The sequence below is a fragment of the Malaya genurostris genome, chromosome 2, assembly GCF_030247185.1.
Source record: "Malaya genurostris strain Urasoe2022 chromosome 2, Malgen_1.1, whole genome shotgun sequence".
Lineage (NCBI taxonomy): Eukaryota > Metazoa > Arthropoda > Insecta > Diptera > Culicidae > Malaya > Malaya genurostris.
This window is the reverse complement of record NC_080571.1, coordinates 120,870,289-120,883,510: the sequence shown is the minus strand read 5'-3', so window position 1 is coordinate 120,883,510 and position 13,222 is coordinate 120,870,289. Positions and strand designations below refer to the sequence as shown.

Here is a 13,222-nt window from a genome sequence, read left to right as displayed (position 1 = left end):
CTTGATATTCGACGCAGCTTCCGGCAGGCATTTCGTACTAAGAATTTCCCAGTCACGGCCAGTCCAAAGCGAAAAAGAGCGGCTTTGATATCCCCTTCTCGCTGATTATCAGCCACAGGAGCACCTTCTTGGAAAACTTAGTGTGTGAAATGAACTTCCCCTCGGTGCACACTTCCTTCGTGGGTGAAGGAAAATACTAAGTGTCCTGCCAGTCGTTGCCATCTAGGGTGAGACAGGTATCGACACTGCGTCATTTAGCCTTTTCCTCTTTAGCTTCCTTTGAATCTTCTTGTCGCTTAGGTTCGTCAGTCGCCCTGCACAAGGCTTTCTTTCGATGCTATGATTGTTGTCTAGTAGTACCAAAATGTTGTAAATGGAACGGGAGTATCCGACGTCAACAAAGTGCCGCAAGTGATGTCCGTTTTTGACGCGGCGGGGAGTTGTGAACGGAGTTGCTTCACTATTTTTGACATCAGCAGATAAAATTTGACAGCTCTACCAGTCGAACTCTAAGACGGGTAGAGCTGTCAAATTTTATCTGCTGACTCATGGGTTACTATGATTGATGCTGCATGGGTAGTTTCGTCAGTGCGGGTGAAAGTGAATCCATAAAATGCGGCAATTTTTGTCCATTTTTCAAAAGCAAATGTTAATTAGACGTAATTAGACAACACTGACAAACAGCAAAACGCACAGACTGACAAATTGAATGGTGACCGGACCAAGTTCATTTCCAACAATAAGCCTATCATTCCAATGATGGCCTCGATTTTACACAACCTGTCTCCGTGGGGGTAACGTGCTTAATCCACCTAGCAGTGAGATGATATATTTTTTTGTCAATCCGCATGTGTTTTTTTGCATAAATATTCTTCGATGTTTTAGTTCTCATGGCATTATTTCAATGAGCGTCGTTGTAAGCGGCAGCTTGAGATTTTAATCACTCATTAATGTCGAAACTGCAAATTGGATCGAATTTGAATCAAAACGTGTGACAATCGATTGACAATCGATTGACCATTAAGTAAGTTCAACTTTAGAGTTTTTCGTCATTATTTACGGTACTTCCAGAGCCAGTATTCAGGAACCAGTATAAGCCAAAACGATTTGTATGGTAATAAATTAATATGACGAACAAATTGCAATAGTTTTGAGTCCAACTTTCAATCTTTTTTGGATTGTCATCTTCTATATCAGTTTCAATTTTAAAAACTCATTACCCTGTAATTCCAGAATCGGAATTCAGAATTGGATAAAATTTATTAATTTAAATCCGCAAATCCTTTATTTTGAATTATAGTGTTTGAAATTCGATTTGGCCTATTTTGAGAAAACTGGTGAGTCTTGAGAAACGATTCGATACTGAAACCGGAATTCGAAAATCGGTATAGCCAAAGTTTGTTAAATTCACATGAGAAGCTGTATAGTTTACATTTGATTCAAAATGTTTTAAAATCAGTGTAGACATCTTTGAGAATTCGTAGTGCGAATTAAATTTTAGAATACCTTCCGATTCGAAAACTGAATACCGTTAAAACTGAAATAAGTTTAGTTGGTTATCTACTATCCACATCTGCAAACCGGATGATAATTTATATAGTATTTTTATAATAACCACCATGTATCCCCTAAACCGGAAGTTGGACCTGGCTAAAAAGCAAGATCTGACTAAAAAGCAAGACATTTCATTAGAATCTTAGATAGTTCTTAGATTTCATTTGAATCTTACATCGGTTCAGCCATATACGAGAAAAATGAGTTACAGAATTAAAATTTCGTTTCACATATCATCCTGTAGTTCCGGAATCAGAAGTCAAATCCAAATGTATTTCAGGAACCTTGCTTTGGAGCATACGACTTTTCATATAAATCTGAGTTTGTAGAAAACAGTTGAGTCATATCCGAGAAAATTGAGTGAAATTATTTGTCACACACGCATATGCTGATCTCGACGAACTGATTCGTAGTTTAAATCAATATAATTATGGAATTGCTTTCAACTCGAAAATGCTGCCAACATCTGGTTTACATATGTCATATTCTAACGATTATGTTGCCAAAAACGAACCGTGCGAAAATCGGTCCGAAGCAAATGTTGTGAAAAAAGATGATGTACACAGTCTTTTTGGTACTCAGAAACAATTGTATGTTACAGTATAAAAAATCGTGTTTCACGTTGCTCAAAACTCCTACTGCAGGAATAGGGGGAAAAGTCGCTTACACAAAAATATCGATATCTCCGTTAAAAATGGACGGATTTTAACAAGTCCAAAAACATATCGAAGTCGGTTCGTACGACCACCAACTAACATGACCAACTTTTCATTTGCCCTAAGATTGGGAATCGCTTGAGTCCAGTTTATAAATTTTTTACGGTTTTTGTTTCGCCAGTTCAAGTGACGGTGTACAATATTTAACACACTTTACCCTATAACTCCGGAACCGGAAGTCTTAGGAATTACGTATGGGACAGTGAGACCTTTCATTTGAATTTAAGTTTGTGGACATCGGTCAAACCATCGCCGAGAAAAGTGAGTGAGATTCATTTTAAAATATGTGACCACTGTTTCCGGTACTTCCGGAACCGTAGACCGGGAACCAGGATAGCCGGAATCGCTTTGTTTAGTTGCCTACTGATAATGGTTATCGATTTGTGTAGTTTTGAGACCAGTTTAGAATATTTTTTACGGTTTTTGTTTCGCCGATTTAAGTGACGGTGTACAATATTGACAACACTTTACCCTATAACTCCGGAACCGGAAGTCGGATCCGGATACAATTCAGGAATTCCACATGGGACTGTGAGGCCTTTCATTTGAAACTAAGTTTGTCAAAATTCTTTCAGCTATCTCCGAGAAAATCTAGTGAGATTATTTGACACACACACACACACATGCACACACACACACACACACACACACACACACACACACACACACACACACACACACACACACACACACACACACACACACACACACACACACACACACACACACACACACACACACACACACACACACACACACACACACATTGCTCAGCTCGATGAACTGAGTTGAATGGTATATGACACTTGGCCCTCCAGGCCAATTTTTACTGGTCGGTTTTTCAAGTGATTGCATAACCTTTCTATATGAGAATGGCAAAAACTGAAAATTTTGACCTAAAACTTCGTATAACTCAAAAAGTAAACATTCGGTCTAAAAACCATTCAATAGCGTTCAGGGTGACGGGAAGACCTTTCATTTGCGGGGACGGGTATAATGTGATGGGTGGGTAAGTCGATGCCTTCCACGCAGCCCGCCTGAGATCGATTCCCAACCCCGCACATAGGGTCAGAAAGTTTTTCTGGCCCGAAGAGGCGAATGACCTTAAGGTTAAAACCTCTATAATCGAAACAAAAAAAACCTTTCATTTGCGACTAGTTTGTTCAAAAACGGTCCAGCCATCTTTGAGATCTCGACCTCTTTGTTGACAACTAACATACAGACCCACACACGGACATTTGCTCAGTACGTCGAGCTGAATCGATTGACACTCGGCCCTCTAAATTTGTCTAAAGTTTGAGCGAATTCTATACCTATTTTTTGTATTAATAAAAAAAGGAAAACAACAAATGTTACCATTCAATCGATATTTTTGAATAGACCGCTTTTAAAGAAAATAAAGTTCATTTCATTCAACTGTATTCAAATACCTTTACTATCTCGTCACAAATGTCATAGAATAGACACCGGCACTAATATTGAAAATATTAAGAAGTTAGACTGATATTCAACCCATACAACCTCTGAATTTCTGTAGAATCCAAAGTTGGGGCTAAGTTAATGATGTAATTCATTTCTATTTTGTGAAGCTGATATGTTTCGAGTGTTCTTGACTCACAATTAAAATTTCAGCATTCATACTCCTCGAAAGCGCATATCACGCAATACTGGATCCTTGGTAAGATTTAATTGTTGTTGGCTTCAATTCATATGGCAAGTTTTTTTTTGTAGCTCCGTGACATCTATTTCAAGACTCTACACAGAAAGAAATAATGAAATTTACACGACATGTAAATCAACAGTAACATGGAATAGACATGGGTTGAATCGAAATTTTGATTGAAAACCTTCATCGATGCAAAACTAAATTGAATTGCATTGAATTTTCAATGAATATAACTGTATCTTTCAATTAACGCTTATTTTGCGATTAAATTGTATTGAAACGTACAGAATTGTAATGTAATTTTATGTTTAATTACCTGCTCCAAATATGTGCATGAAAATAGATGTAAATTCACAAAATATTTTTATCTGTGTAGTCTTAATCAGGACCATTAAATAAACACTCAATCATCAACACGTTTTTGTTCAAACTCACTATTATTGGAATCCTAGTGCCGAAAAATGGAGCAGGCAAATATTCTAGATCGTTAGAAATGGAATTCAATCATTACTTTAGTGCTATATGCCTAAACTTTTGCACAGAAAAATAACATCCGTTCTTCCGTGGCGATGCTCGTTTTGTTTCAATTTTGCTTGACATTTGAAAGTTAAAGTGTGTATAATGTGTTTCGAAGTGTTGGAAATCAGAAGTATAGGAATAATGTGTGTTGTGAATTGAGTTGAAAAATGGTTATTTCCTGATACACGTAAAGTGACGAACTTATCCATGGTGGCGGGCTCACCTCAGCTTCCTTCTCCTACACCTTCTCCTGTATTTGGTTGAACTCAACGTAACAATATCATCTTTGCTCCATGTCATCCCAAATTTGAAAAAAATCTTATCCTCCGTTATTAGACAATCAATGAAGAAACAAACAAACAAACATTGTAAATATACTCAAAAATTCTTGATAAAATTTTCACCATTTTACCACAAATAACTCAAAACTATAGTTTTCCCCAATTTTTTGGAATCAAAAAGAAAAACTCATGTTATGAGCTTGCATTTGCGAGAACGGTTTTTATATAGTGAGAAGTGAACAATTCCCGAGTTACCTACTGAGTTAGTTAAAAACCTAAAAGTTTGATCTGTTTTTAGCCTGCTCAATCGACTGACTGAGCAAGATATTTTAGCCAATGCATCAAAAGAACGTCGCATCGGTTGTCCGGGTTTTCTGTTAAATGCATAGGGTGCTGGTCTTACAAGCCAGTTGTCGTATGTTTGAGCCCCGATCTGGAAGGATTCTTAGTGTTTGTAGGATCGTAGCACCGGACATGTAATGCCACGACTTTGCTTTGCTTCGGTTGGTCCAGGTCCAGACCCAAAAACCTGTACTAGTCTGGAACTTCCCGAATCCAGACTCAGAATATAAATCCAGAATTTAGCTCCGGAAATCAGTCCTTGAATGGCGGTTTGGATAATTGAGCACATTTCATCCTATAATTCCGAAACCGAAATCAAAAATATGAAAATCAATAGAAGTCTATGGGACCGTAGAGCCTACTATTTTTTATGAAAGATATTTTTATTCAGGCCTATTTGCGTACAAGCTTTACGTGGCCGATTGAGCTTTTAGCTAAAAATTTTTTTGTATTGGATCTCGTTGTCACCTTTTTTCTAGGGGGAGAGGAGCTTCCGTTTCCCTCCTGCGAGAATTGAGGGGCAGTTTGTTCGTGGTTCGTCTCGTCATCCATTGCCGTGGTATTTTTGTTGATTTTGTTGCTAGTTGCTGTAGATGCGCCTTGTTGTACATTGTTTGTAGTTGGATGGTAAGCTGTTAACTGCAGCTGGTGTAATTTGTTCTATAGGGGTTACGTTGGATGGTTTCGTTGGAGGGGATACTTCACTGTTGTTGGTGACTGTCACAGCTGTACTGGGGTTGCTTGGGGTTGGTGTGAAGGAAGCACCGTTGTCCTTAGGTGTGGTTGTCTCCTTGTCCAGTTTATCACATGGCTTACCGTAGTTAACAGCTTTTTGGCAATATTGATATGTGGCCATCTGATTGTCATAGGTAACAAGTGATTTGCACGGGATTCTTGTATCCTGACCGAAAGTTACTTAAGAAGGTATAGGCCTTTTCAAGCGCATGCGTAACAAACGCCATTTAGAATACCGGGGAAAAAGTTCTTCCACTTTTCTTTTTCGATAGAGAGAATCTCTCCGCATTGGGACATAGTTTTACGAACATAAGGATCGATGACGCTTGAGGGAAGATCATGCACAAGCACTTCTATAGTACAGGGTCCGGCACTCGAAGTGTAACCAATTAAAAAGGCCATAAATTCAGTTTGGAAAATTACTTTTACTTAATTCAAAGTACAAAATGTGTAAAAATAATACAAAATTCAGAATCAATTCACTTTTGCTCGACCTTTTGCCTTGACTTGATGACTTGAGAGAGCGAAGGAGTTGCTTCGTTTGGCCGAAAGCGGTCAATTTCCGAACATTATATTTTCTGACGAGAAAATTTTTCCAATTGAGCAATTCGTAAACTCTCAAAACGATAAGGTTTACTTGACCGACCGTTCATACGAGAATTTGAGTCATCGATTGGCCACCAGGAGGCAGCACCCGCAACAGATAATGGTTTGGGCCGCTGTAACCGCAGATGGGCGCTCTCCAATCGTTTTCATCGAGCCTGGCGTCAAGATAAATGCGACATATTATCGGGAAAGTATTCTGGAGGTTGCTTTGAAGCCGTGGGCAGACAAACATTTCGGTGGCAGACCATGGACGTTTCAGCAGGACTCGGCACCGTCTCACAAAGCTCGAGTGAACCAAGAATGGCTGAAAAACAACGTTCCGAACTTCATCACGTCTACAGAATGCCTCTCGAATTCACCAGATGCGAATCCAATGGATTATTCTCTTTGGGCCATTTTGGAGAGCAAAGTCCGAACTAAAAGATACACCAGTCTCGAGGCGCTGAAAAAAGTTATTGTTCGCGAGTGGGCCTAAATACCTGCAAGTCACATTCGGCAACTTGCGATTCGTTTTTTGACCGTCTCAAGGCCATAGTCAAGGCAAAAGGTGGTCATATCGAGCAAAAGTGAATTGATTCTGAATTTTGTATTATTTTTACACATTTTGTACTTTGAATTAATTAAAATTAATTTCCAAACTGAATTTATGGCCTTTTTAATTGGTTACACTTCGAGTGCCGGACCCTGTACTATCCTCCATATATACTGGAATGTTGTACTTAATGTTCTCGTGCTCCACATAATGCACATTATTGTTGTCTTTTGCGAATTGAGTTGCATCCAACTCTTTATAAAACTGGATGTAAACAACATTATTTGTCTTATTGCATTGAAGTAAATGCACACGTTTAATATCAAGATGCATTTGCTTCTTAAGCAAACCTTCAAGTTCTCCTATCGAAGGTCGAATTTTGCACTGCCTGAAGTCAACAATAATTGTATTCTTTCGTACCGACGGTAGCTTTTGTTCGTTTGATTAACTCATTTTCGAGGTTGTTTCGTTTGTTCACTACACAATACTGTACTTGGTTTCTTTCGTCCCGAACGTAAGCGGTTTTGATTTATCGACTGCCTTGGATGAGATTTGAAAGCGAACTGAGCCTATTATTTGAACTTAAGTTCATGTAAAACTATTCTACCATATTTGAGAAAATGGAGAGAGTTCCGTTTTAAAGTTTATAACAACTGTTTCCGGCACTTCCGGAACAGGGATTTGGTATAATCGGGATATGTTATAATCGGGATTTGGTATAATCGAAGTCAGTTCTGGGATTTTGTATAATCGAAGTCAATTCGTTTGGCTAGCAACTAACATAATCGATAATTGAAACAGTTTTGAGTCATATCCGTCATATAACTAAATTCAATTCTCCTATCATCGATGACAATCGTCTAGACATAGAAAAATATTCGATGGTGTTTGGTACACAGATTGAAGATAAAAATATCAGATTTCTAGTTTCTCATTAAGTTGGTCAAAATTTTTAATCTTATCATATTCTTTAGGATTTATTATTATTGCATTTTCAAACAGAAACACATGATCATTTCATTACGAACAAACCCCTTGCAGAATATGAAAAATGATATATTTTATTATTTTACAAATGAAAATTGACTAATCTCTAATTCACCCTCCGTGAATGATTGATGAGACAAAATAGTTCATAATATTTATGAATAATTCAAATTTCAACTTGACAACAACTGTTTATATGTGAACTAGAAAATATCAAATTTACTCTATTGAAGTGTAATTTCGCTTGATTATTTTGGTTATGGACCTTTATCTATGGCTATCTCATTCTACGAAGAAGCAAGAGCTCGGCGCACAGGCCCAAGATTTCTACTTCGATTGACTTCAAAACTTGACAAAATATTTTTGAAATGTTTCGTTATAATAAATTATAAAAGAAAAAATATGATTTTTTGAAAATGTAAGACCCTACTGGCTCTCTGGAGTAATTAATTGTTTCCATTGATTTTATAGACAAAAACCTTTAAACGCTTTTTCCTCGAAAGCAGGTTTTGAAAGTCCGTGTCCATCGTCATTCAAAAACTACTGCACCATTTTTATTTTTCAAATTTTGCCCACACTTTCTACATATTAAAAACCAGACCCCAACGTTTTCCTTTTCGTTGTTTGTACTTTGGGGAGGTTTAACAGCTACAAAATGGTGGATTTTTTCGTGAAAAAATCGTAGTTTTCACTTTGAACAACCACCAAAAATCAAAACAACCACCAAAAATCAAACAGAAACGTTGGGGTCTAGAAAAACTTCTACTCTAATTTTGCTGCGTTCATTTTTTCACTTCTGATTAGTCTGCGCTGAGATACAGTGGACACCGCAAATAATAATTTTTATGAAGCGTTCTCAAAAATACCTCTTCACCGACTTATTTCTCAATATTTTTCCACGAAAAAATTACAAAATGTTGTTCGAATGATGCTTTTTATCATGCAAAACATTTGAATTTATTTTGTTGAACGATAAGTCTAGAAAAAAAATTGCAAAAATGATGATTTTTTTTCATCGTTTAGACCCTACCAACCCCTTAATAGAAGAGCCTATTTTTGTGTGATAACAAAGTAACGACCGAGTAAAAAGTAAAACTAATATAATCAGAAAAAATATTTAATAACTAGTACTTTTCATATCATTCCAGGACTGCTAGATTCAATCACTAGCACAGAGGATGCCAAAGGATGCCCTGGCGTTTGTGTACACACTCTAGCCACACTAATCTGCTACGAAGTGTTGGAAGATATTCCATGTCCTTCTCCCAGCATGAGATGCTGTGTCGAAAGTCAAGCTGCAGCGGCGAACATTTCCACGACGACATCGCGGCCCAAGCCGACTACAACTCCGAAACCAACGACTACTACACCGAAACCAACGACAGAAGCAAAAATAAAAGATAAAGATAAGGATAGCAAAAATAATTGTAGGTGATTAGAAGGTCCACTACAGGAATTAACGAAATGTCATTTAAATATAACTTTGTATTGCAGCGACCTGTCCTGGAGTGTGTGTGGCAGATAGAATAGCTGAATACTGCGAAGCCTACCTCACGACACCAGCTCTATGCAAGAGCGGAACGAAGTGTTGTGTTTCAAGGGACATATATCCAGATAAGCCACCAGCGGACCTCTACGTCCCAACGGCTCATTATGACAGTAAAGTTAATAAAACTACAACACCCAAGCCGTATTCGAAAACGACGACGGATAAAACAGGTTCACAAGAAGAACCTCCCAAATCGAAAACGAATCCACCGCCAAAACCTACAAAGCCAACACCTTCCAAACACAAACCAACTATTTCGGGCTCACAGGGAACCGTCCATAAATCGTGTGAAGGAGAATGCGTAAATGGTCTGTTTGCTCTATTCTGTGACGATGTTGACAGTGAAGCATTTTGTCCGAATGAAGGATCTTGTTGTGTCACCGGAACTGGTGAGGACAACAAGCAAGAGATTATTTCAACTACAAGACGGCCCGCCACTCCGGTAAGATTTCATGGTGCAATGCTAGTGTTCCCTCTAACTGATATCATTTTTAGCCTCCATTACCAAGATGTCCTGGCTTCTGCATGCTGAACATCATGGCAGCGTTCTGTGAACGACCGTCGGTGTTAATACAACATACATCAAACTGCAAACGTGGATCAGTTTGTTGTGACAACACCAAAGTTCCGGTCACCAGAGCTCCACCTAAGCGTCCTGTACCGACAACAACAACAACCACTCAAGCTCCAACAACAACTGTAGCACCTGATCCTAGAGAAGAATGTCCTGGAACGTGCATTGTTGGGCTATTGAGTTTCACATGCTTCCGCAATGCTGAAATGACCGATTTATTCAAATGTAAAAAATCAGGAACCCAATGCTGTGCTCCAAAGTCGAGAATTCAAGAGGCGCAAATGGCATTCGGTAAAATAAGACCTAACGAGACTGGAATCTATCCTCCTCCACCGCAGACTATGGTGCAGCCTTACCCACCGCCTCCACATCCAGCCTCGATTCCCCAACAACAGCCACCGCCACCCAGCTATGGACCTCCGGTTCCCAATAGCTATCCAGGACCAATAAGCAATAACATTTACGAGATCCCACCAACGCAACAGCCAGTACATCAACATTCTCCACCCATCTACGAGCCACCGAGTTCAACAACATCCGTAAGGCCACAAGTATACTCAAAGTACGTCTGTGGTGTAAAGGGTACCAGCCGTGGAGCCCGATCATTCCTTGATCGAACAGCGATGGAACATTTTGGCATCCAACAGAGTCGCCAAGGACGGCACATCGAAATGGAAAATATCTATCGTTTAAAGAGCACGGAACGTTTAGTTCTTGGTCATAGCATCGTTCCAATTCCTATCATTTACAGTGACCACAATGATACCGTTCCTGAGGATTTGAGTCATCATCCCAGCATAAGCAGGGTCAATTCGACAACAATCAAATATTGGAACAGCCATCGACAGGCTCGGGTTGTGGGTGGCGAAGACGGCGACAACGGTGAATGGTGCTGGCAAGTCGCCTTAATCAACTCACTGAATCAATACCTGTGTGGTGCTGCGCTCATTGGTACCCAGTGGGTCCTAACAGCTGCACATTGTGTAACGAAGTCGGTATGAGTAATATTCAACGAGTGTTAAATTTACCAACCAGTCATTTTTTATTTCAGCATCGTTCGATCTGGTGATGCAATCTATGTCCGCGTTGGTGATTATGATCTGACGAGAAAATTCGGAAGTCCGGGTGCTCAAACACTCAGGGTAGCAACGACCTACATCCATCACAATCACAATAGTCAAACTTTGGACAATGATATTGCCCTGCTGAAACTGCATGGGCAGGCTGAGCTGAGGGATGGTGTATGTCTAGTAAGTAGAAGTTTTTTGACATTTGTAATAATTTAGTATCAAGTATATCAGAAGACGTTGTTCTATTTTAAAAATAGTTGATTATTATTTTCAATAATACAAATCATTTCGGACTGCTCCTGTGGTAACAAATAATCATATAGCCTGCTATTGGATATAATAGTAAAATTAACCAAACTTTTCAATTGCAGGTTTGTTTGCCGGCAAGAGGCGTGAATCATGCGGCCGGAAAGCGTTGCACGGTCACAGGGTACGGTTACATGGGCGAAGCTGGACCAATCCCCTTGCGAGTACGCGAAGCAGAAATTCCAATCGTAAGCGACGCTGAGTGCATACGAAAGGTTAATGCGGTCACGGAGAAGATCTTCATACTGCCAGCGTCGAGTTTTTGCGCCGGAGGAGAGGAAGGCAACGATGCCTGCCAAGGTGACGGAGGCGGTCCGCTTGTCTGCCAGGACGATGGGTTCTATGAACTCGCCGGTCTAGTGTCCTGGGGATTCGGTTGTGGTCGGGTTGATGTACCGGGTGTCTACGTCAAAGTGTCTTCGTTCATCGGTTGGATCAATCAGATCATCAGTGTAAATAACTTATGATCTGCCAAACTGTCGAACCTTCATTCCGTGAAGAAAGTCTTTGTACATTCCTCTAGATCAATATGTAATTAGATGATAGAATGTTCGCAATAAGTTAAATTATTATTATTTATAAAGACCTCACTCATTTTATCTAACCATAAGATTTCATCTACACTCCACCCTACAATTTATTCTAGAAGTCATCCTGTACACTTCACAAAATTTCACATAGCAATTATGATAATAATTTATATAGTAGTTCGAACAATCTAAATAGGTGTTCAAGAAAAAAAAATTCTCAAAAGCATTTGATGAATGTTATGCAAAAGAAAAAGATGTACGATGGAATATCAAATCAAGGATCATTTAAGAGATCGCTCATGTTACAATAAGGAAAATATATCTCTATAATATGGAAACTGTTCTTCAATCAACCCGTGTCCTCGAGTAAAATTCGGTTAAATGTGCACCCACAAAAATAAAATCCTCTCTCGCTCATCTTGTAGCACTGCGGTTCCTATACCATACCGAAAAAGTTTTTCCCACCTAGTAATTAATTGACATTGGAGACCTCATCAAAGTTTTGGTACGATTCGCACAGGTAACAAAAATTTTATAAGAAGTCGTTTTAGCTGAGCTTAGCTCAAGGGTCGGGTACCTGCGACTCGCGAGCCTCAAGTGAATTTTTGAATGTGAGGCTACAAAAAGGGAAAGCTCCATATGCGTGTCACACGAGTTCTAGTTTTCATCGAGCTATGGAAAAAAGTTGCACCAGCTCATTCATGTAGAAAAGTAACGGTGCAATTGAATAATTTGCGGTACGAATTGGTCCACCATTTCCCGCATTTTTACAAAAAGTTGCGATGAGTGCCATTGACGCAAGGCGCTTCGAGGCCATGTTCCTTTGCTCACATCCTAAACGACCAAGAATTAACTATGCAGTGGAATCTAAACATATTATAAAGTAGGTATCGTTTGACAATAATCGGGTTCAACAATGCAGAGCCAAAGCCATCGATGACCTTCCAAATTGTGGTTCACTAGAAAAAGTAACCAAATAACAAACGGCTGGGTAATGTCAGAGACATAACTGGATGACGTGAATACGAATAGAAGTGTTGGTTAGTTAATCGATTGTGTGAATTTTAAACGACGCACCTACACTAAAGTACGGATTGGTTACATCAAATATTCTGACATACAATCAAATAGTACGAAATAATTTGTATAGTTCTTTATAATAAAACTTCTTTATTCAATATCATACGAAAAATTTCCTCTAATTCAATGCAAATGCAAAACAATAAAATATCTTTACCATTTGCACACTCACCAA

General features: G+C 39.0%; 1 protein-coding gene across 4 annotated transcripts in view; it reads left to right on the top strand.

Moving 5' to 3' along the window:
• The window catches only part of LOC131430877 (protein masquerade), a 33,193-nt gene extending 20,862 nt beyond the window's left edge, over nucleotides 1–12,331 (top strand). For all 4 annotated transcript variants that reach the window (XM_058596120.1, XM_058596123.1, XM_058596122.1 and 1 more), the window contains exons 3-7: nucleotides 9,087–9,365; nucleotides 9,433–9,929; nucleotides 9,983–11,052; nucleotides 11,113–11,311; nucleotides 11,503–12,331. In XM_058596120.1, coding sequence (XP_058452103.1) covers nucleotides 9,087–9,365; nucleotides 9,433–9,929; nucleotides 9,983–11,052; nucleotides 11,113–11,311; nucleotides 11,503–11,904 — 2,447 coding nt within the window. In that variant the 3' untranslated portion in view covers nucleotides 11,905–12,331. The remainder of the gene's footprint in view (nucleotides 1–9,086; nucleotides 9,366–9,432; nucleotides 9,930–9,982; nucleotides 11,053–11,112; nucleotides 11,312–11,502) is intronic.
• Nucleotides 12,332–13,222: the final 891 nt, after the last annotated feature.